Source organism: Ambystoma mexicanum, chromosome 4q (assembly GCF_040938575.1).
Source record: "Ambystoma mexicanum isolate Mex_15411 chromosome 4q, UKY_AmexF1_1, whole genome shotgun sequence".
NCBI lineage: Eukaryota > Metazoa > Chordata > Amphibia > Caudata > Ambystomatidae > Ambystoma > Ambystoma mexicanum.
This window is the reverse complement of record NC_090928.1, coordinates 51,467,494-51,494,437: the sequence shown is the minus strand read 5'-3', so window position 1 is coordinate 51,494,437 and position 26,944 is coordinate 51,467,494. Positions and strand designations below refer to the sequence as shown.

The 26,944-nt window shown below is 42.4% G+C and overlaps 1 protein-coding gene across 2 annotated transcripts in view; it reads right to left on the bottom strand.

Moving 5' to 3' along the window:
* LOC138467453 (uncharacterized) overlaps nt 1-26,944 on the bottom strand; it is a 468,769-nt gene that overhangs the window by 314,788 nt on the left and 127,037 nt on the right. For both annotated transcript variants that reach the window (XM_069607455.1, XM_069607456.1), the window contains exon 4: nt 17,948-18,049. In XM_069607455.1, coding sequence (XP_069463556.1) covers nt 17,948-18,049 — 102 coding nt within the window. The remainder of the gene's footprint in view (nt 1-17,947; nt 18,050-26,944) is intronic.

Sequence of the window (26,944 nt, the reverse complement as noted above, 5' to 3'; positions counted from 1 at the left end):
CTGTCCTGTCACTCGGCGCACACAAAACCTTTCACATGCTGGACTGGGGATACATAGGAGAAACCTTAAAGCACTATGGCTTTGGCCCGAAGTTCCTGAAATGGACACTTGCAAACTACCAACATCCCACCACAGCACTCAGAATAAACGGCGGCAAATCCACCAGGATTGCGATAACCAGAGGCACTCGGCAGGGCTGCCCCCTATCTCCACTCATATGTGCACTATCCATGGAGCCATTTGCCTTTAGAATTTGCCAGAACCTGCTAATACGCAGACTCAAAGTAAAAGGTGAAACCTACAAAGCCACCCTATATGCGGACGATGTCCTGCTGACCCTAACCCATCCGAAACCTCCCTGAACGCCTTGTGGAGGAACTGGAGAGTTTCAGAGCAGTGTCAGGATTTACCGTCAATCTCGCAAAGTCAACAGCCCTGGGTATTAACATCCCTAGAGACCTGGCGGACACCCTGGCAACTAGATTCCTAATCCCGTGGTCAAAATCCCATTTCAGCTACCTCGGAATCTGAATCCCGAGCAAAATAGAACGGGCACATAAGATAAACCGTCCGACTCTGTTCACAGAACTCCAGACAGATCTGGCTTGCTGGCACAAACACGAGGTGGCTTGGACGTGGAGAATCACAGCAGTAAAATTGAATCTAGTACCCAGGCTGCTCTACCACTGTCAGGCCCTCCCGATCCCCATCCCCAAAAAAGACCTGCAGAAACTACAAGCAAACATCCTGAAATTTGTTTGGGGGGGTAAAAAGCCACGAATAGCCAGGAAGGTGATGCTTCGAAGCCCGGAAAGTGGCGGCTTGGGGGTGCCGGAGGTTTACAGATACTGCCTTGCAGCCCAGCTCTCACCGGCTTTCACATGGACATTAGGCACTAATCAACCTTGCTGGTCACTTCTGCACATTGCCTGGCCCAGAAACCCTTTGAACCCTTTGAACGCCAGACCCCTCACAGTGACCAGAAACACGGTAGAGAGTGGAGGAAGGCCCCTCATCGATGGAACTGCAGGAACACAGTGGGCCCGCTATCCCCAATCTGAGAGAACCCCGATTTCCCTCCAGGGATCACACCAAACAACTTCATCAGATGGAAGACAGGAGGACTGAGACACATTTCGGACTTCTTCGGGAATGGTACCCTGCTCTCATTCGAAGAATGTAAAGCAAAGTTTCAAGTTCCTGAGGGGGAACGATTCCGCTACACCCAGCTCAGACACTGGCTGTCCCACGACATGATAAAACCGCATGGAAGTAGAGAGCGGACGGTGCTAGAGCAAACCCTAACGGCGCTCCAACCCACTGGGAAAATCTCAATCCTATACAGGTTACTGGACAGAGGGGACCCCAACCTGAAGGAAACCTACATGCAGAGATGGGAACAAGACATAGGCAGAGAGCTGGATGCAGAGAATTGGAACCGCATCTGGATTAGGACCCAGAGGAGCTCAAAATGCATCACCAACAAGGAGGGGGCAATCAAAGTCTGCTACAGATGGTATCTGACGCCGGAGACCCTGCACAAAAGTAACCCAGCCATCCCACCGTAATACTGAAGAGGCTGCACGCACACTTGCACGCTGTTTCACCTCCTGTGGTTGTGCCCGAAAACAGCTTGGTTCTGGAAAGAGGTGCTAGAACAGATCAAACTAATCACTGGCCTCTCGATCCCGTGGGACCCAGGAATATTCTTACTGGGCGACACAGGCGACTGTCAATTCCCAATGACAGGCCATCTGGCGGATCTCTGCTCCCATCTGCTCACAGCCGCGAAAATTTCAATAGCAAGACTATGGAAACACCCCGAGGGCCTAGCAATCCGCATATGGTGGACGAAGTGTTGGGACATTGCTGTCGCAGATATAATATCCGCCTTCCGTTTTGGGAATAGAAATAAGTTCTACAGCATCTGGGCTCCCTTTCTGGAATACGCACAACAGTTCCCCGGCATGGTGAGACAGCCACCGTCCCATCGCTGGAATGCGAAGGATGACTAAAGATGGCTGCGCTCCTGCTGGCGGTGCCCTTAGATCTCTCACTGCACCAGAACCTCTGGAACAAAACCAGATACCCATCTCAACTGTCTCTTGGCCCGAATTCTATTACAATCATCTAGCCCAACGCCTACTCCAGCAGATACCCTTAGTGTGATTATCTATGAACTGAAGCTGCCCCCAGTCCCACTAAGCTCCCTGACTGACCTCTCCCCTGACCCCCTTATGTTATGTTTTGACTCTTTCTTTATTTTCCTATTTGTTTTTCATTATCAGAATATGTCTTGAACAATGTTTACAGCGATTTATATTGGTTAACAAAATTTCAATAAAAAGTCTTTAAAAAAATGTAAAAAAGTCGCATTTCAGGTAACTGGGCAATACATTACAGTCAATTAATTACCTAGGTAGGGAAAAGTTTCCAGGAGGTTAAGAGAGCTTGATGAAATACAAATGTTTTCAGTGGCTTCCTGAATTTGAAGAAGTCATTCTTATCATAGGAGAGGGATAGTCTATGACAAAGTCCCCCAAGTGGCCTTAGGAGGGGCAGGTGGGTGTGGCGAAGGAGGTTGGGTTCTACCGCCAGCTGTGTGATGTTCGGCCTGGGGCCTCACCATTAGCTGTTCAGGAACTCAAATGGAGTTACAATGTGGTGCCATCCCTTTATGGGATCATAATACCGTAGCAGTAATGCCGGTCAGAGACATTTTCAGACAAGCACACTAGTAAAATAAGGAAGCCCGATGGGGTCCCCAGTGGGATGAATGGTTCCCCGAAGGGGTGGTGTCAGGAAGCACAAGTTGTAGAAATCTGCAATCATTGGGCCTCATTACAAGTTTGCCGGTCCGGTAACTGCGGTACCGGTAAGCTTTCTGGTACCGTAGTTACTGGACCTGGCGGGCATACCGGCACCTGCCAGCAGAGCAAGTCGGATGCACCGGCACCATTCTGAATGGGCCGGTGTATCCGGCCTCCCCATTCCCATTGAGCGCTATGGGGCTCAAATAGGAATGGGGAGCTTTTTTTACCCGCGCCCGGGAATGGGCAAATACCGGGTCCGGTGGGGCCGTAATGACCTGGTAATTGCCCATTCCCGGGCGCCGGTAAAATGTGCAATTTCGGCGACAGCCTGACGGTTTTACCAGCATGGCTACCGCCAAACTTGTAATGAGGCCCTTTGTGTTAAAGCAGACGCTCTTGTCTGTGCAAGCTGGTGTGTTACCAGGCGTTTTCCTTCCCCAGTCAGAAAGTCGGCGAGAAATTGCAGAGAGCATAGCTCCTGCAAACTTGATCCTCTCTGTGCCAGTCTAAATCAAGTGGGCAGAGGGCCACATTAAGGATTTGGCCCCGGATTCTCGTTGACAAGATGGAGGACATAATGCAGCAGGAGGGCTGCATCCTAGTTAAAAATAACCAATCTGAGTGCATCAAAGAACAACTCCCTGACTTGAACTCTGTTACAGGGGGAGATCCACAGAGGTGGGGGCTTTAGGCTTCTGTATAAAGCCCAGGGGCTGGGAGACTGGTGTTGGAATTTGGAGACCGAGCAGGGGAAAGATAGTGCCTGTAGCAGAGGAGAGCTGAGGGAACAGAAGGAAGGAGGGTGGAATAATGTGATTAGGAGGCAAGATGATGGTCTTGTTTGCAGAGGCCGTGGACAATGCAAGCTGCTTTGTGTTTGGAAAGTTACAGTTTACGCTTGTCTTTCTTAAGCAGTCCAACCTACATGATTTGATTTGATTTGATTTTTTATTTATATCGTGCTCGTACACAAGTGTTTCATGAGGATAAAATAGTTAATTTGTACGGAATACTAGTGCTTGAATTGCTTCCACCTTGTGGTGGACGTTATAGAAATGGAAGATTTTCTTGAGCAAGTGTCATTGATGGTGACCCTTGCTGATCACTTTGGTATTCTGTGGGCTGATAGAAAGAGTTGTGTCGAAGAGTATGGCTAGGTTCTTGATCGTTTCCACCATGGTGAGTATGTTGATGGCTGGGACCAAGAGAGTTTGTCAAGGAAAGGGTTTATGCAATGCGGTGCCAAAAACAAGTTTTCAATTAGAGACATTCATGGAGAGGCTGATGTCAGTCAGCCATTCCTTGATTATTTCCAGAAACTAGATATTTTTGTCAGATTTATGTCATCTTCTCCCAGGCGGATCTTTAATTGCGGGTTGTCTGCATACCACGGAAATGGCATGGGGGACTTATTAATCATGAATGACAATGGTCTAAGATAGTTAAAGCAGCTCTGGAGATAATGAGGGACTTTAGGGATTCCACAATCAAAATGTATGAGCTGTGACAAAAATAGGCCTACTTTCACTCTTGCTGATCAGTCACTGCGAAGGAAGTTATCTATTGACATGCAGCTCCCTTAATACCTATAGATGGAGATGGGTTAGGTGATAGAAGTGGTGTTAAATATCGTACACAGCTGGGAGGTGTTCTATGATCAAAGCAAATGGCTGGTTGGTTCCTAGGATTTCCAAGGATTTCTTCACTAGTTGAGAGAGGAGAAGCGTTACAGCAGTGTCCTCGGTCAACAGCAAGGCTTCTTTTGGTTTCAAATATTATCTGGGGATGAATGTATTAGTAGTGCAATCCTGCTTGATGGATTTCATCTGATCGCTAAAGTAGTAAGCTCTTTAATGCATTCCCAGTTTGAGTCAACATTATGGCGCCATCTGCGCATAGAAGAATTGGCCATCATTTATAATTGGACATCAGGACATCAATGGCCGCAGAGGCTAGACTCTCCACTACTTCTGGTTTCTCACAGTCTCTGGATTGACAGCATTACCACCTACATCTGCCATCCTGATTCCCTTTCCCCAGATCGAGGAAACAGAGCCTCTTGTATACTGCTTGGACTAGTTTTCTACTATCTGGTAGGCTGGGGATGTGAGGTGGTTCCCTTCTGTGATCTAATTGGGGTGAGGCTTTGTAGTTCAGAACTCAGGAGGGAGGGCTTTAAAAAGGCTGGTGGCGGTTTTGAATTCATAAAATATTATTTGGGGATTTGTTTGGTGAGTATCCTGTTTCGCTCTCTCACTGGTTTGCCGCCTTCTTTACAGAAAAAAGTCCTACTTGCCTTTCCCTAGGAATTGGGTTGCTGTTTGCAATGTGGTTTTAGGGCAAAATCAGAATTTTGCAAAGTTAATCCTTGTTGCTGAATGGGGAAAAGATTTTCCACTGAACTGATCTGACTCAGTGACAGGGGGTTACTGTTTGTGCATGAAGGGAGGGTCAGAATGTGTTTCCCTCCCCCTCTACCTGGTGTGTGGCATACCTCAAACCTATACTCTGCGTAACGTGGCTGCTGGTTCCATTTATCGCAATGGAGTCAAGGCTGGATATCCCTGTTGCAGGCAGGGGTCTTCTCCTGTCACGTAACTGGGTGCAGGAATTTCTATAATGGGTCACCCCAGCCAAAGGGTTGCTGGATTTTCAGTAACTTTTGCCAGGAATCAGGAAGGGTGAATGGAATTCCCCTTTATGTTTTACAGGGGATTTTCTGACCTAACACCCTGCTCTCTATTGTCTGGGCTACCCACCAGGAGGCACAGTGGAATGTGCACAGTGCAGTAAGTATCTCCCTGTTCCCATGTGCTACCTTTGGTCCTAATGGAGGCGTTTACTTGTGGTCCTTGAAGCAGCTATAATCCAAAAAAACAACAGCTCTAACTCGCTTGTTGCCTTTGTCCTCGGCCCAGGTGTCAAGGTTGCCTAAAGACAGTACTCTATTAGTTGTGTTGGAGCAAGTGGCTATGCGGTTTACCCAGTCCTTACGTATCTAACACCATACCCTGGTGATCTATATGTGGCTTATATGCTACCACTACTGAAACAGTTGAACTAGAATTAAGCCTGCATTTGATGAATATTTGTTCAAAAGAGTTGTACGTTTCATCATTCAACACATTCCTTACGATAAATCCAGGCAACACTTCCTTGTGATCTTATGAAGTCAGGTGAGACTCTGCTGTTTTGGTTGGAAAGGCAAGTATGAGTGGTCATGGTCTTGGTCATGGCTAGGAAGCGGTTGATGATTTTTATTAGCTGATCTATTATTAACGAGGTTTACTGTCAGACTATTTTATTTCCGGAGTAGTTTGAGAGTAGGCGTTTCATTAAAACACGTGGTCTGTACATATGAGGATTTTATATAAATTGTTGATCAAGATCAGTAGTACAGAACAAAAGACCACACCCTTAAATTAGTGTTTCAATCTCGTAAAGAATTGCAGATGAGCAATTTAATTTAAATTGCTAATTCATCTATTATTTTCAATTCAATTCTTAAATTAATTCTTTACAAAAACATAAAAATATTGACATAACATGTCTACATAAAACTACTCACACCTTAATTCATTCAATTAAATCCATGCATATCTCACTCTCATATGCATTGATTTCACCTAGATTAACTGCCATATCTTGTCCACTTCCCTACGCGCCAATATTCACGTACACTTGTCAATGTTAAACAAACAGTGGATCTTTTTGGCTACACGTTTTTCAAGCAGAGCTTGTTGGCTAAACATTCATGCCAAATCCTGCTCTAGCCATAATCATGACAAGGATTGGCATCTGAATGGGCTGCCCTCCTTATTAAACTTCGGTGTTCAAAAATGTCTACAACAAAAACACATTACATCCCATTAAAAGTTCTATCTGTACATCAGTGTTTAGAAATGACTGTCATGTGTTATTATTTAGAATCAAATTAATTATAGGAACATGGTGCATATTGCATGTTTCTTCATGCACATTTCTCTATTTTATCACAGCCTGCCTTGACTTCCATTAGCTGTTCGTGTTCTTAATGTATCTATGGGTAAAAGCTACAGGGGAAATGACAAGATATCGTGCCATGTGGAGTAACAATCTGTTCACGCCCAAATCATATCCCGTTGGTAAGAAAGTACTTTCTTACCTGTCTCGTAAGACTTTCTAGTCTGCTGTGGATTAGCACAGAGCAGAACAATTCAAAGGATTCAACCAAACGGGGGGATCTTTCCAATGTATTCAGGGCAATTCGTGGTAAAGTAAAAAGAATTGCTTTCTATCAGGCCTTTCAATGGCTGGCTTGGGAGCTTATGAAGGGTTGTTAATAACTGCCGCTGTATAGAGGCTTACTCACTTGCGATTGTTTAACTTTATCTGAGATGTCTCTTCAGGCGCTGGAATACGGCCCGCAAGTTTTATGTTCTTCCTTTGACCAGTTGTTCACACTCTATCTACCTGTAAGATTAAGATGCAACCCTTTATTAGGATTCCTATATCTCTACTTTATACTTTCCATTACTACATTTAAATACACAGTCTAGGGCCTCTGCTTGATGAGCCGGTATAACCATGTGGCATATGTATTATAAATGCCACCCAGAACGTGGGTAATCTCGTTATGATATTACGGCCCTCTCTAATGCATATACCTCCGTTCGTAGGTAGCCTTTTGACAGTTTGCCTTTGCTGCTAAATATCTCCTCACTGCTCATTTTCTGTGCGCAACACTAACACATGTTTCTTTAGCAGAAAATCGCCTTCCTCGTCTATGGGTTTCTGCATTGGCAATTTCACTTGACTACATTGATTTTACTTGGTGCCCATCTAATTTGTTTATTTCTAATTTGAAATTCATACTTTGCAATCTCAGGGCTCTGACCGCACTGGCCACTGTTCGTCCACTTACTGCTTTCATCTGATCAGAAAGCGCCTGTGCTGTGCAGTCTATTCTTTATCCGCTTTCTTCATGGAAACCGAAAGCAGACTGAGACTCGCCGGTTGACGAGATCAACTACGTCATATAACACGAGACTAGTATGCACTCAATTACTCGGGCAAGAAATCTCTTCTCGTGAAGACGCCCGCTGCATTAGAAAATATTGATGCCCCGCGTCTATTGCAAAAATTACTGCAAACAGGACTAAATAAATGTTGATGTTAAGAAAAGGGTTTATTCATTCTCATTATGTGGATGTTATGAAACTGTCCATTGAGTCTCCATATGACCTCAAATATCTCCCTTCATAATCAGACATGAGGCCTCTTATTGATTAGATCTGCTTCATCATGCACACTATGCAAGTCTGCATTCATGTACTAAGGCACAAGTGTGTTTTGTCTACTAGTGTAGATCAGCCCAATTGTGATAGTTGATGCTCCCTGTCTATTAGATACAGACAATCAGGACTGGAAACATTTTTGGATGGAATTGAGAGAATATATTTCCCTCCTGATATGGCTGTTAAGCTGTCCAATAAGTCTATATCTGATGTCAAGTGTATCCCTTGGATCATGTAAAAGTTAACTGTCCCTGATTGACAGTATCAAGACGATAAATCCATCATTGCTCCAATCTATGTAACTGTTCCGCCACATTCCCACCACAGGGGTGTGGCTTAATGGTCTAAAATGAACCAGAAAATGTCTTGATCATTATGTCCCTTGTTCATGTAATGCTCCACAAGCGGTTTGTCATTAACTTTGTTACTAATGCATGTCACGATATGCATTGTTTCACTTGCCTGATGGTTTTTCACACATACAGTAAGCCACATAGGCATTTGATGATATACATGATGTTTTTTTGTTCGGCAGTTAGTGTGGGTTTGGAGTTCCCACTTGATTTGTCCCTGCTCAAAGGTATGTTTGGTGTTAGTGAACTGACATGCCACAAATTTTCTCCACTTATATTGTCCTGTAATGGAGGGTAAACCCCACGAATTACGCACAGTTGATTCATCCCCTACATGCCTCTAGGCATGTACTAGTTTTTGCTTCAAATTCAAGTTTCTTTTTTAAGGCAAACATGGGTTTCTTTGCTAAAGTACCACTATGTTTAACCAAATGCCAGTTTTTATGATGCTGTTAATGGCATTACTAATGGGGCTGAATGTTGTGAAACACATTAGTCTGACTGTGGTGCTCTTCTTCTGAGACAGAGGTCTCTGTTGGTATTCGCTGCCTTTCTGTAGTTGTTTTTCACCAACTTGCGGGGATAGCCTCTGGCCATAAGTTTGCGCTTCAGTTGATCTGCATGTGTCTCAAAAGCTTACTTCTCTGAGCAGTTTCTCAGAATTATCAGAAATTGTCCATATGGTAGGTTCGTTTTTAGCCCCTCTGGGTGGAAACTAGTGTAGTGCAGATGATGGAGAACTTCTTTCTTTTCAAAAAAAAATTTGTACATCCAGAAAAATGGGGACAGCATCCGTGCCCCTTTTGCCCAGGATGTGGCCAATCTATACATGTCAAATTTTGAGACTACGTTTCTGTCGTCTGGTATCAGTCAGCTCACGAACCATATTGTGGTATGGAGAAGATACATCGACGATATAGTCTTCATTTGGAGGGGTTCTGTTGATCAATTGAAAGAGTTCCAACGATGGCTGAATGCCTCTGATAGAAACATTAAGTTCACAATGGAATTAAATGATAATTTGTAGAATTTTCTAGACCTCAAGATTCACATGGGAGGAGGAGGTCTACGAACCACCCTCTTCAGGAAGCCAACAGATACAAATAGTCTCCTCCACTACACCAGCTTTCATCCGGAAGGGCTAAATACCAACCTACCATATGGACACATTCCGGAGAATTCTGAGAAACTGCTCAGTGAAGGAAAGATTTTTTTTTCAAAATGTAACTTTTTGGGTGTTTTATTTAGAACATCACAGGTCAACATACATGCATTCTTCTATAGCCAACACAATTAAACCTCTTCCCCCCTTTAACGCCCCCCCCCGGGCAGCGAAGTTCGATTCTCTCCACAAGTCCAAACAAAGGATGGTACCTCATTGTCATCCAGGCCCCTCAAAAGGCATGTCTGTCCATGCATCGAGGAACACCCCCCCCCACCGGGTCCATTCCGTTGCGCAACTCCACAGATAATGCTTAGGACATGTTGACCTCCACTAGTAGTGGCCGTTCACCATCATTCCCCCTCACATTCCTTACTTTCACCCCCCTCCCTGCTCATATTTCTCAAAGAAGGGGAGCCACAGGCCTTCAATGTCAGACCTGGACTCGTCCAGGAGTTGAGTGAGATATTCCATGTCGTAAATGGCTCAGATCTTTAAAACCCACTCCTTTTCGACCGGCATAAGTGGGTTTTTCCACAGTTGGGCCAAGCAGCATCTAGCAGAGACCAGCATGATCTGAAACATGTGGCCCTCTTCCGGTTCTGGCTCCTCTTACAACCTTACCCCAAAAAGAAGAAGCCATGGCGACCACTCCCTTTGGAACCCATCCAACCCTTTTATCCAGGACAAGACCTCCCTCCAGTATTCCTGAACCTTTGTGCAGCCCAACCATATATGAATATAGCCCCCCCCCTTTCCCAGCAGCATTTCCAGCAGTTTGGGTCATATCCCTCACGCCTTCCTTCGAGCAATCATCGTTGGCGGGTAGTGCCATCTATGCAATAGCTTTAAGGCCTGGTGTCTATACCGGAGTGAGGTCGAGAAGCGGTTAGCTTTCCTGCACATCTGTGCCCACAGTGTGTATTCAATATCCTTTCCCAGGTCCCGTCCCCACTTGGTTCCCGATGAATGGGGGTCTCTAGGATTCACCAACAGCATCATCTTATACAATCTGTCTATGAGCCCCCTGGATTCCCTCTGTGTGATCAGGAACCTTTCAAAGCCTGTCAGTTCCCTCCTTAAATTGTCACCGCATCGGCCTTCCGTCAATACCCCCTGCAATTGTAGGAAACAGAATGGCGACAATTTATTGAGGCTCAGGGCCTCCTTCAACTTGCTCAAGGAGACGAAGGTGCCCCCTTCCCACAGTTGTCCCGCCCTACTTAGTCCTGCCTCGCACCAAAGCTGGAATACCACCGGCTCCTCAATTCTGTACCTCAATGGGGAGGCCCAGATACAACTCAGAGGCGATGGCCATGTTGTGAGCCATCTGTTGTTTCCACCCTCCCTCCATATGGACCACAAAACCTCCAGGACCGGGTGGCACATCACCCTCTTTGGAATACGGGCTCTAGGGACCCACAACCATTCACCCAGTGGGACCGGGGCTAGTACTGCGGTGTCCATCGCTACCAATTGTTTATCCAAAAGTGTGTTCAGGGGATCCACTAGGACCCGAAGCTGGGTCGCCCTGTGATAAGTCACTAGGCCTGGGAATCCCACCCCTCCTTCCTCCTTTGGCAGGATCACTGTTTTGTAGGAAACCCTGTGTCTGGCACCTGCCCAGATAAATCTTAACATAGCCACCTTAACCTTGGCAAAGAACAAGGGAATCCCTACTGGTAACCTCTGGAATAAGAACAGGAATTTGGGGAGCACTACCATCTTTATACAATTTAACCATGCCATCCACCACAACCCTCAGCTCGACCATCTCTCCATGTCTCGTTTTATAGTCAGCCACAAAGGCAGAAAGTTACTGGGAAAGAGGTGCCGCGGTTCACAATATCTCCTCTTTATACCAAGGCAGGGGACAGAGCTCGGCTCTCAGGCATCCATCTTGCCTGCACCCCCTGGTGGCCTCTAAAGAAGAAAGATTTTGAGACACATGCAGATCAATTGAAGCACATACTTATGGCCAGAGGCTATCCCCGCAAGTTGGTGAAAAACAACTATAAAAGGGCAGTTAATTCTGACAGATATCTGCCTCAGACCACACAAGAAGATCACCACATACAGACTAATATGTGCCACAACTTTCAGCCCCATTAGTAATGCCCCATTAAGAACATCATCCATAAAAACTGCCATTTGGTTAAACATAGTGGAGGTTTAGCAAAGAAACCCATGTTTGCCTTAAAATACAACTTACATTTTAAGCAAAAGCCAGTACATACCTACAGGCATGTAGGGGGATAAGTCAACCGTGCGTAAAGCGTTGGGGTTTACCTCCCATTACAGGACACTAAGTGCAGCAAATGTGTGGCATGTCAGTTCACTGACACTAAACACACCTTTGAGCAGGGAATTATCAAATGGGAACTCCGAACCCACACTAACTGCCAAACAAAAAACATCATATATATCCTCAAATGCCCATGTGGCTTACTGTATGTGGGAAAAACCATCAAGCCAGTGAAACAACTAATCGGAACACTGGTCATGCATTAGGAACAAAGCCAACAACAAACCGCTTGTGGAGCATTACATTGACAAGGGACATAATGATCGAGGGATTTTCAGGTTCATTTTACAGACCATCAAGCCACACCTCCTTGGTGAGAATGTGGCAGAACAGTTACATAGATTGGAGCAACGATGGATTTATCGTCTTGATACTGTCGATCAGGGATTCAACATCTCAGAGTGGAATCAGTTAATTTTTACAAGATCCAAGAGATACACTTGACATCAGATGTAGACTTATTGGACAGTTAACAGCCAGATCAGGAGGGAAATATATTCTCTCAATTCCATAAAAATAAATGTCCAGTCCCGATTGTCTGTATCTAATAGACGCAGAGCATCAACTATAACAATTGGGCTTATCTACACTAGCAGACAAAACACCTTTCTGCCTTAGTAAATGAATGCAGCCTTGTTTAGTGTGCATGATGAAGCAGATCTAATAAATAAGAGGCCCCATGTCCGATTTTGAAGGGAAATATTTGATGTCATATAGGGACTCATTGGACAGTTTAATAACAGCCACATAAGGAGAAAACACCCTTTTTATAACAACATTTATTTAGTTCTGTTTGCGCACCTTTTTGCAAAAGACGCGGGCATTAATATTTACTTATGCAGCGGGCGTCTTCATGAGAGAAGAGATTTCTTGCCTGAGTAATTGAATGCACGCTATTCTCGTGTTGTATGACGTAGTTGATCTCGTCAACCGGCGAGTCTCAGTCCGCTTTCGTTTCCCCGAGGAAAGCGGATAAAGAACAGACTGCACAACATGTGCGCTATGCGATCAGATGAAAGCAGTAGGTGGACGAACAGTGGCCAGTGGGGTAAGAGCCCTAAGAATGCAAGTATGAATTTGGAATTAGAAATATACAAATTAGACAGGCACCAAATAAAATCAATGTAGAGAAGTGAAATTTCCAATGCGGAAACACAGACGAAGAAGGCGATTTTCTGCTAAAGAGACATACGTGTCAGTGTTGCGCAATGAAAATGAACAGCGAGGAGAGATTTACCAGCAGAGGCACACTGTAGAAAGGCTACCCACGCACTGAGGTATATGCATTTGAGAGGACCATAATATCATTATGAGATTACCTACGTTAGGGGCGGCATTTATAATACATATGCCACATGGTTATACCGGCTCATCAAGCGGAGGCCCTAGACTGTGTATTCAAATTTAGTAATGGAAAGTATAAAGTAGAGATATGGACATCACAATAAAGGGTTGCATCTCAATCTTACAGGTACATAGAGCGTGAACACCTTGCCAAAGGAAGAACATAAAACCTAGGGGCCGTTTTCCAGCGTCTGAAGAGACATCTCAGATAAAGTTAAACAATCGCAAGTGAGTAAGCCTCTATACAGCGGCAGTTATTAGCACCCCTTCATAAGCTCCCAAGCCAGCCATTGAAAGGCCCGATAGACAGTGGTTTCTTTACTTTACAACAAATTGCCCTGAATACACTGGAAAGATCCTACCGTTTGGTCGAATCCTTTGAGGTGGTCTGATAAGCGCTAATCCGCAGCAGACCAGAAAGTCTTACTAGACAGGCAAGAAAGTACTTTCTTACCAACGGCATATGATTCGGACGTGAACAGATTGATTCTCCACATGTATCTTTTAACCATAGGTACATTAAGAACAAAACAGCTAATGCAAGTGAAGGCAGGCTCTAATAAAATAGAGAAATGTGCATGTAAGACACACGAGGTATGCACCATGTTGCTATAATTTTGATTCTAAATAATAAGGAACAGATGTCCTTCTTAATTAGAATTAACCTTTTAAATGTGTTCTACATAGTCCCTCATTTAAGGATAAAAACATTAAAAACATTAAAAGATTGTGACTAATAGGATTATCAGTGTAGCAGATTTATGAAACAATTGTATAAAAGAAGTGAGTTAGGTGACAAAGATACAACAAAAGGTCTGTTTAATCAAAAAATCTAAAGCAGATCAACGAATTAGGATAGGTCATGGTTAAAGAGGTGTTTCCAAAGTACACATGAAAGAGGCAGTTGAATGGAAGTCAGAGTAAGTTTCAAATTGGATCTGGCTATCAGGATTCTTACAAACAAAAACACTAAATTGTCCCTGACACGAATAGTGATAGATTTCATGAGAATCTAAATAATATCATGGAATAGAACTAGACCACCACACATTGAGTGTGTTTATGATTAATTTAAAACAGAAAAATATAATAGGACTTGGTTTACTAAAGCCTTGAAGTTGGAAGATTTTATGGTGTTGTATACACCAACATTAAAGGTAAATATGGAAGACCCAGTGGGGAATAGCGGTATCAGGTAATATTATCGGCACTAATAATATCTGGTCTTCGGGAATGGCCATAGGCGATATTATTAGTGGGGATAATTTCTGGGGTAAATGGGAGCGGGGGTTGCAGGGGTGTCCCCTGCTCCCTTTAAAATAATATGGGGATGCAGGAGTGTCCCCCGCTGGTTTAATGGGTTAATATCGCAGCAAATAAATATGGCGCCATTCTTGTATGGTGATATTTTTGCGGGGATATTAAAACATGGAACCAGAATAGCTTAGCCTGATTAGAACATATTTTGATGGAACACATTAACAAATATACTCAGAATGTGACTATATTGATTGTTAGAATTGGAAATAAAATAAATGGTGCTCTATCAATTTCAAATATATACTTTCCCCCTGACAGGAAATATACAAATATAATTAATGTTTTGAAGTTAGACTATCAAAGAATTTTTCAATCTCACCCTGCTTTAATTTTTCTTATAAACTGGGATTTTAATGCTTGGATTGAAAATTGCAGCATGATAGACAAAAACGTTGAGTTACAGGATGAGTTCTGCAACATTCCTAAGGAACATTGGCCCAGATTTAGAGATAACTGAAGAGGTGAGGACATTTATAGTATATGTAGTGAACTCAATTTACAAATTATAAACTGACGCATTGAGAAGGTTAATCCAGCTAATTTCAGCTATATTAAAAATATTGAAAAGTTTGTGTTGATATGGTGATTTCACCTACAAGATTTCTATCAGGCTTTATCTCGGGAAGCAGAATATAATTTAGAAAGTGATCACATAATTATCTATCATCTGAAGTGAGATTATTGTAGTTTGAAATCCACCAACATCGCAAATGAAAATCTAAATATAAATTGAAACTCGAGTATATGTTGATCAGGAAAAACTCTGAATATCTTAAATATACTCTGTCTTTGATTATAATATGATATGGAAATGAATAAGTGGTATGGAAATATAAGAATGTCTTTAAAAAGTAATTCTATGATTGTACAAAAATATATCCAATTTTAAAACTACTTGGAAGAGAGAGAAGGAAACATGATATGAGGGGGAAGTTAAATAAGAGAATTGTATGGAAATCAGGGGAGTAATGGTCAACCTCATGCAATCAGCCTCACAAACATAATTGAATGATCTTGTGCTGTGGACCCCAATGACTAGCAATGGCACATATTTAAAAAAAAGAGCAATTATTAGGGTTTAAGGTGTTCCCCTTTGTTTAATAAATTCTACAATTTTAAGCCCATTCCTACAAATTGAAAGGGCAGTATGATTCCAATATTTAGTGGAGGGGATAAATACCACATACGAATAACAGGTTAATAGCATTACAAGAACCAGAAATTAAATGTGCTATTTTCTTTTTAGAAAAGAATGGTGGTGGAATGTGCAGTTCTATGTAAAAACTACGGTTTAAACAAACTGGATTGTTGAAGAGAAGAATATGCCATTGTATTTACATGTGTCTAATGGTTTTGACATGGTTGATAGGGCAACCCTTTGGTAGATATTAGATAAGTGGGCTATGTCTTGGCTACTATTATTAGTCATTATAGAACTGCATACAGATACCTGGATGTTAATAAGAAATCTCAAAATGGTGGGTTAACTGAAATGTATGTCGCAATAATGGATTGGAACAAGAATGCCCATTAGCTCCTGTTTTGTTTCATTTATATGTTGATGATCTTGTAGAAAGCTTCCAATTACATTTTTAAATCCTCCGAAATTAAACATGAAACCATTTATCACACATCATATGCAGTTCACACATATTTTTATTTAACTGCTATTAGCATTCACATTTCCTTAAATATAGTAAGTCAATATTTTCAGAACTTGAATTTAGAATTGAATCTGAAAAATAGAAATTGGCAATGATGGTGTTTAGGAACACATGTCAAGTGAGAAATACAATTAATTTTAAATGGATGTTATGTGAGGATATGTTATATATTGGGGAAACATATAAATACTTGGATATTTATCTTGATAGACTAAACTGGGCAGCTCATAAAAATGTGTAAAGGAAAATGTTGTTAATGCAACAGGGTAAAAAATTAGCACTCACCATTCGCTACTGATATTCGACTCTTGGCAAGAAAGAAATGATTTGCTCTGTATATGTATAGAATTGAGTTGAAAAATTACGATTTATGGCTGGCAAGTGGCTAGCAACTTACATTTTTGCCCGCTGACTGCAAAATATATTAAGTTGCAATCAAAGCCTTAGCTGCAAATACTGGACTCTGTTAATTAATTTAAGTGAGATTGAAAGTGTGCCCATTTTGTGTTATGGTATGAATTGTTCTTTTTCATATTAAAATGTGCTGCATAAATAAATTAGAAAGCGTTCTATTCAAAAATATTTTAATTTTCAGAAATCAATGCCCATTGAAGATATCCAATTGCAAATCAGAGATAACATGATTAGAAAAGCGAATTAAAGTGTTGACCCTAAAATATATAAATCAATTCAATCAGGCTAATCGAGATTCCCTGAAAAGGTGTTATGGGGAGAATTAAAAGATGAATCTGGATTATATGGATGCAATAGTCATGCTTGTGCATTTCTATACTATATTGGATTGGTACTTCTGCTTTTTGACTGTAGTTTAAGAAGATCCACGTCGTTCTCTCCCCAGGTAACTCACTCACATATCACTGCGATGATCCCAGCTGAAATTTATCTAATAAGACTTTATTTCAGCCCTTTAGCAATTTAAATATCTTTATCCATCGCAAGGCTATCAGTATATTATCTTTACCTTCATTTCCCTTTTTCAGTAAACATGTTCAATTCGTTTATTGGCCAAGCTTCCTTCTATTAAATTTACAAACATGATATTCCTTATTACTGTGTGCTTTTCTTTATGGTAGAATTCAATGATTTGTAGATATTGTAATAAAAAAATTAAAACACAAGAACGTTTACCTTCAAACTGCCTGATGCTAAAAACAGTCCATGAAAAATGAGCAGCATTAAGAATGAGATATTAGGTACAAATAATTAAGAAATTGGAAATGTCTTTCACAAAGGGAATTCTAATACTGTATGCAATGCACTTTTCAGGAAGTAATCAGACTTATTTTACATGGGATTATCAAATATTTCATGCACGTGAAGAAGTGAAAATTAGTTTTCCTACGTGAGATAAATTATATACATGATATACAGTATTTGATATTCTGATAACGTATTGGTTATTAAAACCAGTCAACATTTAATGATTAAAAAAAACAATGCCCCTCTTTTTTCATGATCTCATGCATTCTATATTTCATTCACACATGGCCATCTTATTGTTTCAAATCACAGAAGGTGGACAACAAAGTAGCCTTTGCAGGCTCGCTAAAGATAACACAGTTCAATATTTTTGACAGTTATTGTAATACATTTTTAATATTCCTTGCACTCGAAAGCCGGAAAATCCAGCCAAAGGAAGATTTTAAATACAATATGAAATATATTTACAATAATTTCCTTCGGACTGACCTGTACTGGTATCATTAGGGTATTCACATTTATCTGTATTCAGAGCATCCTTCAGGTCATCGTTTCCACTGATTAACACTTTGGGCTCAAATGTCACATTCTCTGTTCAATAAAGACAAAACAAGTGATGTGTATATTTGCATTTAGATTGTTTAGTTATTAAATGGATCATTCATTTTATGGAATTTTGCTAGAGTAAAACCCATAGGACAAAACAGTGAACATAGACAAATGCACACCTTTCCGCTGGACCCATGAAAGCACAAACATGCCTTTAAAAGAGTTCATACAAAAGTATGTTATAATATATAAGGAGTAGAAATAATACCTGAGAAGTACAGTACTTGAGATTTTCAACCTGGGATGAAAAACAATGCTGCAATAAATAGATTCTTGGCATCTCTGCGAGCCACCGTCCAAATATTTATTCATACTACTCCCCCCATTGTTGACAATATTGAAGAAAACTAACCATCACTGCACTGCATGATAACCACAGTTCGGCACTATACACTAAATGCACTGTTCATGTGTGAGGTTGAACCATGCTCAAAATGTCGTATTGTCAATCCAGCTGGATTGGCGGCAGTATAGGCATTTATTGTGCACACCAAGAAGGAATTCCGGTGAATTGTGAAGTACCATGCTGTGTTTAAGCTTATGTACACACGCATGTGTTTCATAGAGAAAGCATTGGTTGCATTGGTGTTTAAACCTTTGCTTGAAAAAAAGAGCAACCATGACAGCTAGATATAAACATCTCCCCAGTGCTCTCCTTTTTATTTTTAATGCTTTTAAGACTTAAAACCACCTTCAACCAAAACGCATGGACGATAATGAATACTATTTAGGAACAACGATTTAAGTGATCCATAAAACAAAGTCACCATCTGCTGGAGAATTCTGTGGGATAAAATAATTTCTGTACACAGAAGCCAATGACCCCTGTGAAATACTATTTCCAGCTGGCTGCTTTGATAAAAGGGCACTGGCTTACCAGAGGGGAACAGACTGAAGAAACTTGATAAATGCTGTCTCAGGTTGCCCTTCTAAAGTCAGATAATTTTTACATTCAATTCAAGGATGATGTTTCAACTAGTACACCTAGACCCCAATCCCCACCCAGAAATCCATTTTATCTTGGGAAAGATCACTTCCGATATATGCACATATGTATAATTAATTACTGGCTAGTTATAGGTGATCAGTAATATAATATATTTTCTCAGGGTGAGTGGCCTTGTGGCAATGTCTTTCTGGCCCACCACTGAATCCAAAACCACCCCTCACTGACCTTCTGTTGACCTTCTGAAAAGGGGCACTTTACTATATTCAAATGACAATAGTGGCGCTTAGAGTGCAGAATCACACCTTACTGACTGATCTCTAGCCTATAGGGTGTCATGTGTAAAGTGCTTTTGATGCAAGGGTGCTGGCTTACCGCTCCATTTGTTCTAAGTGTAAAATACTCATTTTACTTTCAAAGAAAATATTTTAGCTATTGATGCCATGTTATTCTGTGCAATCTTATTCATTTAACTGAAGGCTGTGCTGGCCATAGGAACATTTCAGGGAACAAGCTTCTTTAACTACATTCATGGAAGCGTTATTCTCAAACGAAATTTCTGAGGATCCCTTTTCTTCCTGTTCATTCTGGTTCGGCCAGCCATTATGTAGCCTAGAGCATCTTCACAGCCACAAATGATTGATACTTCATTACCATTCTTATCAATAAGTTGATTGTGACCCCAATATTAGAATCACTTATTCCTCATCCCAACTATGTGTTACCAACTGCAAGCATTCACAAGATTAAAGTCAACAATTTATTTAAATGTCACATGGTAAAAAACAATTATTTTTCACATATACAAAGTCTTCATAAGCAAACTATTTACACGACATCTAAAGCAGGTTGAACAAGATCAACAAATAATTCTCCCCCCTACCGCCAAGGTGTGCTAATAAGGGCTCTGCAGTAAGGCATGCAACTCAATGAGCATTACTGATTTCTTAACAGGATTTATATATTGTGTTTATCACTGAATCCTGGTTTAATGATGTCTCTGGTCCAGTCAAACTACTTAACTCCTCCTGGATATTTACCAAGACAGAAATGAAACATCTGAAGGGGGATAGCTATGATTTGTAAAAGTCCATATACAAGTCTTAGGAAGTACATCATTGGAAGTTATGTTGGCTAAACATTCAGTCTCCCGGTCCATTGCTAAATCTCTCCTTTGGTATATCAACCTCCTCGCAACACAAAAAGCATATTTGTCAGTATAATCTTTTGTCTTGGAATACGCTGGCTTGACTAAATATAACCTAATACTGTGATACTTTAATCTATTGGCCAAAAAACTTCTAGATACAGTTGCTCAAGATATGCTAGAAATGGTTAATCAATGGAACTATAATTATCATCCTAGTGATGATACTTATCTGCCGGAACTCAACTTAGACTAGGGGCTTTCAAAAGAAACGTATTTCAAATCCAGAGGGTAGCATGCTAGATTTTATTGACCGCTCTGCCATTGCTTATACTGTACCTCCTACTAGTCCTGAAAGTCTCCCATCTTTCTCTAGTTTGTAAGGAAGGTTATTCTTTCAAAACCCTCCATGTTCCTACCGTAAACCCCTTAATACAAGATGAATTTAAATTTGACAACTCATCTAGCTATCTCGTTTGGTAGACAATTATAACAATTTTGTTATTAAAATCTCAAACAATTTAACTCCTAGAAAAATGAGAACCTTTAAACCAAAACCACTGAAACAACCTTAGAATACTCATGAACTACTAATTACAAGGCACTGATGCCCAAATCGAACAACAAATAGTTAGATGGTCCACTCTTCTACTGTCAACGTTGGGGAGAATTTCAATAATCTGTATGGAAATATTATCAAAATGGTTGTACCTGTTTATGAACACACCAGTTAAGATGGCCACATTTCTTTTCAGGAATGTCTGAACTACTTAAAAGACGTTATGGGACGGGCATCAACCCAACGTGAGATGTGAAATCCTTACACTGCCACTGGACAAGGAAGGTCTTGGGGATTCCTGATCTGAAGTGTTATTACCTCGTGTCACAAACATTATTGGCCGCTTTACAAGTTCAGCGGTGCAGTAAAAAAGTAGTGGTAATTTACCACTTTTTGGGCAGTAAAGGAATTACTGCTGATTTTACCGTACCGCCGAATTCCAATTTTGGAGGAAAAGTGGAGGATTGACCTCCAGCAACAAAACTAGATGTAAATCCTCCTCTTTACTGCCAAAATTCAGCTGATTTACCACACAGTAATCCCGCCGGTGGTTAATCCACCAAAAGTAGCCATGAAGTCGATCCCAGTGTCGGCTCGGAATGCCCACACAATTCTCCTAATGACATGGCTTTTTCAACAGCACATGGCCAACGACTAATTCAAATGGAGGCACCTACCGACGCACAGACCTCAGCTCACAGTACTACGCTACCATTAAAAGATGCCAGCTGTGAGAAACCTGAGGGTATTCTCACTCTTACTCCCCTTGGATCCTCTGCGCAGGTGGGCAGGGAAAAGCCATCACTTTTGGATCCTGACCCTGGGGGTGGAAAAATGAGGGAGGATCACCTGGGTGGAGGGTCCTTGAGAATTGGGAGTGGGGTACCTTGGGCGAGACATGGGATCCCCCTTTCCCTATTGATGACCAATCTATCCCTCTCCCGACCTTAATGGGCTGTTATAGCCAGCTCGCCTCATTTCCCCACATGACACTTGACAGCACTGAGACGAGGAAAAGGAGACAGAGTAATGCACACTAGGCCATGTCACCACTTTAGTTCTGGGACGAGGAAGATGCCTGCAAAGTGTAGTGAAGGTCAGGCATGTCCTCCTAATCACAGTCAGGCAAATCCAAGTGGAAGTACACACCTGCAACCTGTCAAAGGCTTGCAGGTGTATAAAGGGAGACACAACATGCAGCAGAGGGCGAAATAGGGAAGCCTGTGGGAAGGAGACCAGTAGGGTACCCGGTTTCGGAGGAGGCAGCCATGGTGGGACCTGTGGGGGAACCAGGACGCTGGCAAGAAACCCAGAAAGCCTGTCCAACCCAAAATGAGTTGGACTGTTAGGCTTTTGAGACCAGCAGCTGGAGCTAGGCAGTGCAGGAGGGAGCGGGATGCTGTCTGCATCCAGATGGAGGCCGCGGAACAACCAGCGAGGGAGACACAAGCCCTTAAGTGCAAGCAGGGCTCGCTTCAGCTGACCGGTGACCTACGAGGCTGGAAGGAAGCCGCAGAGGCTGCTGAGGAACGACGCTGAAGACCGGTGAGTGTCACAGAGAGGGACTTGGGAGTCAGTGCATTCCAAGCGGGCGACGAAGAGGCAATGCTTTACCCAAATGAAGGGAAAACTTGAATTTAAACATGCTAGATTCATAATGAATATCAAACCAAAAGGAAACTTGAAATTACACATGCTAGATGCGTATTGAATACTGAACCAAATGGGAACTTTACAATTAAGCATATTGAACATTTATTAAATACCGAACTGAATGAAACTTTACAAATAAGCACATTGAATATCTGGTGAATACTGAGCGAAGTGAAATCTTGCAATTAAGCTTGCTGAATATAAAATTAAGTGAAACTTTATGGGCAAAGCATCTAACAAAAGGGAAAGTGCCCATATGACAACATATAAAAAGTACAAATGTGAAAGAGCGTCATAAAAAGGTGGAACAGAAGTAAGACCACCACAATTTTACAAACAAATACAGTGCGACAAGGCCAAAGACTGTCAAGAGGTGTGGGACATACTCTGGCCGACCCAGGAGGCTACCGAGGAGAAGCCAGAGAAGTGTAAATATTATCCATAAAGCCATAAAGCCAAGAGGCCAACAAAGAGAGGGATCCTGGTTGCGTGACCTGTGATGTGTGGATTGCGTGGTCTGACAACTGCACCTAGACCAGGGAGCCCTGAACTGTGAGAATCAAAAGACATTGTGGAATAAACTAAGAAGGGGCAATGCCACTGACTGGATGAGGCAATCAAGCAGACTTTACGTTGTGTAAAACCAAAGTATAACTAGCAGAGCTGAAGTCTTTGGATGGGAGCCCTGAGACTTGAGGAGCTACATTTGTTGTCTTGAGAACGAAGAATCAAGACCATCTTTCCTTCGACCTGTGCTTTTTAGAAATTGGGGAAGGGAACCCCAAGGATTGTGTGGAACTGTATTACCTTGAGTGAGGTAAATCGAAGACTGTTGTGGAACTTTCTTGAACTTGGGGAAGGGGAGCTGAAAAGGAAGCTAATAGCTGGACGAAGCTCAGAAACTTATGTTGATCACTATTTCTTTGATTGTTGACATCCCTACACACTGTTTAGCTTTAGTTGTGATGGCAAGTATATGTTTCTGACGCTAACAGACTTAATTCTAACTCTTGAATTGACACTTTCCTTAGTTTTGTTCAGGTAGGGAAATCCCACCTTAGCATAGTGCACGTTAGGCCTTCAACCATCCTGACATTCAAGTTAATAAATATCTTTTGTTTGAGTCTGTTGTCTGTCTCTTGTTTCATGATGCCCTTTTCACACAGCCCAAATGCAGGCTTTCCACACTCTGTACAGAGATCTGCTGCTCTCGAGCTAGTTCAGCACTTTAAATAAAAATAAAAGCTGGGAAGGATCGCAGGGCAAGTCAATTAGCAATACTCAATGGAAGGCTGCTATGAAGCATGTGATATTCACATAAACTAATCCAATTAAAATATTTACTACAATGCTATCGCATGCCCCGGCAAATGGCTAAATATGAGCCCTTACAAAATAGGAAAAGTCCATGTTAACAAACTAAGGGAGAGGGCACCATTTACTCCGCTTAGAAAGTGAACGTTTCGCGTAATTAGCGTATAAGGAGCACTACAGATCCCCAAAAGGCTCAATAGGGTAAATCACTCACAGAAAAACCAAAGCCGTTCACTCAAGTACTGTGTGAATATCCACGTTGTTGCACTTCAGATGCAGATTTTTTGCATTTAATCTTGGGAGTGTCCTCAACTCAGGCAGGTTGGTATGCAACGTGTCAAAAAAGTACTGAGATAATGGACTTTGATGTTCACAAATCCCCTGAGATATGCTTTCTTGTATACATTTCCTGACAGAATGAAATGGATGAGAGGTTTGTTGGGCTTTCAAGATTACTTGCTAGGTCACTGATTGCTAAGTCATGGATGTGGGATGTGGTCCACTTAGTAAACCAGTGGATGGGGAAATGAATGCGGTGTAATGTTGAAGAAGGTGTAGTCAGTGATACAGCATGCCCGTTGCACGTCCTACCAACTATTGGAGGAACGTTCATGTTGATCTTGATAAAACATTTTAATCTGGAAGAAGGTCACATAACGCTCTGGATATTGCAAAGGTAAATCCATGGATTATGGGGGGTTAATTTCCCTCAGTAACAGTCCCTGGTGGTACAGTGTTTTGTGGCCCTGCATTTTTGTCACTGCAAATGGTAATCTTGGAAGGGCAACTCTGCTGCACACATAGCGGTAGCACGGCAGTCTCTTTCTCTGCTCTGTTGCTGCTGGCAGATCGCGGGCTCCAGAGGCACTGCATGTTGCTTGTCGGTCACGGTCTGCAGTTGTTGGGCTGGAATTATTGCAGGTCAAAGGTGATACTGCACCTGGGCTTGTCAAATGTGTTGCTGCAAGAAACAAGAGAAAGCCGACAGGTGTTGTGTTGTTGAGGCATGGTTTGAGATACCAGTGGTCTGTACAGAAACATTCTGGCACCAAAGGGGACAGGAATCCTCGCCCTCTCAAATGCCACTGTCCCCCCTCAGGGGTAGAGACTGCTCTGTGTCTCTCCCTGGTAGGCCCTGCAACCACCAACTGAGAAGGGTTCCTGCCTCCTCATGCAAGGCCAGGGGACTGGCCTTGTTACAGTCAGTGAGCCCAGATGCTTTTGGTTTAAACTGTCAGTGGGACTAAATGGCCACTGATTTGCAGTATTACAGGGATGAATGGTGGTTTCTAAATTCCTACTCTGATCCACAGTACTATTAAACCAACAGTGTCCCCAATCAAAAAGGGGGAACAGGTACAACCCCATAGGCATACAATCCTCTTGTGGTAGTGCTGGCAGAGTGCAGGCAAAACACTTCTGGAGGGATGTAAGCAGAAAAGATACTGCCAAACAACAATAGTACTATGAAACCAAAATAAAGAAAATGTCCAATCAAGGATTTATATAAAAAAAGGAGTGTTTCATCAAACTAAAAATGCAAACACACTAATAAAACAATTGCAGCACAGCAAAGCTGCACCCAGGGATTGCAGAGAAAATGCACAGCTGCATGCTCCAACGATCCGTGGAAGGCAATGAACCTCAAGCAGGATGGCTGACTGGTTAGTCCCACCAGCCAAAGAAGGTGGCGGGGGAAGAACCATGCATAGATCTCCCTAGTCAATTAGAAGGCCTAAGTGTATTTAGTTATTTCATTTATTTTTATTGTTTGCTTGTTAGGCGCTTATCAATAAGTAAATACTGTTTCACTATGTGGGAGAGTTGGCTGAGCGAATGCTTGTTCCTGCAGCATTCCTTCAGCATCATTTGGTCGGCTTCATCTTCAGATCTCTCCCACTCCAGCGGTTGACTTGGGTTTGGGTTCCACTCCCATCCTTTTATCTAGAATTCGGGCTGGGATAGATCTCTCATAAGGAAGCTTGCAACACCCAAACTTGGAGGTGGCTGTCCAATAGTGCACAGTCACCCTGCCAGACTGCCAGCATCAGGCATAACATTGGAGGAGTGTGAATTGGGGCGTACAGGCAGTCTCCCCACTTCCTACCAGCTCTGACACACAGGAGAAGCCTCGTAATGTGCATGAAGGGAAATAACCCTACCCCACTTGGCAAGGTAGAGGGACGACCTATACACGTCACACCATCTTGAACAGGACTTAAAACATAAGAAGTGGCCATTTTGAGTATGTGGTCCTCCTAAATGCATTATTGTGATAAAAGATAATGCACAATGTTGCATCTGAAAAAAGGTCAAAATAAAACTACTGCCACCAGCCTGTTTCGATGATGCATGGAAAAGTAATACAAATACTACTTAGGAAAACGAAAAGGGGTCACAAATTGACCCTACAACACACCATGTAAATTGGCTTGTGCTTCAATGAATAAAATCACACGTCATAAAAAAACGACAACTCCTGCACTGGAAGACACATAGGGGGTCATCATGAGTTGGGCGGAGCGGGAAAATGTGGTGGTAACTCCATTACTGCTGCATTTACCGCTCAGACCAATCCTGTGTTCCAGGGCATTCACCCCCAGCTCTGTGCTGGAGGTGAATGCACTGGCTTTAAGGCAATTTCTGGCGCCCTTACCGCTTGCAGCAATAGCGACCCCCAACCCTCCTCAACGCTGGATCCGGGCAAATTGCGTCAGACCGAGTTGCGGTAAGGATGATTGAGTTTGGCGGTATCCCAGCACAATTAGTGCGGGATACCGCCCATCTCATGATGAGGCTCTATAGCCTTCCTGGGACACCCAAAACGGCACAGAAAAGGTAGCCCTTGGGGCCCCTGGTAGCACACCACATAGGGTGGAGGAGGCAGCCATAAGAAAACACAGATGCCTGAAAAAAGAGGAGTGATAGCCCCACAATGGTAACCCAAAAAGTTGGCCCAGTATCCCCAAAACTAAGTGAATACATGAGGTGAGTAAGAAAAAAAATCTCACTCACCTTGAAGGTCAGTGAAAATAAATCTGAGACTGTGCCACAGATGCGCTGGCATGAAGCTCAAGGAATAGAGGAAAAGAATCACAAAATGGAAATCTACCGAACAGGGCCACAGGAAGGTTGAGTCTTGTGAGACATTGGGCCTCATTACACGGTAGGCGGTGAACCATGGCGCAATTAGCGCCATGGTTCATGCCAGTAAAATACCGGCACCGCCTTGGTGGAAAGGGGAATTACCGCCCCATT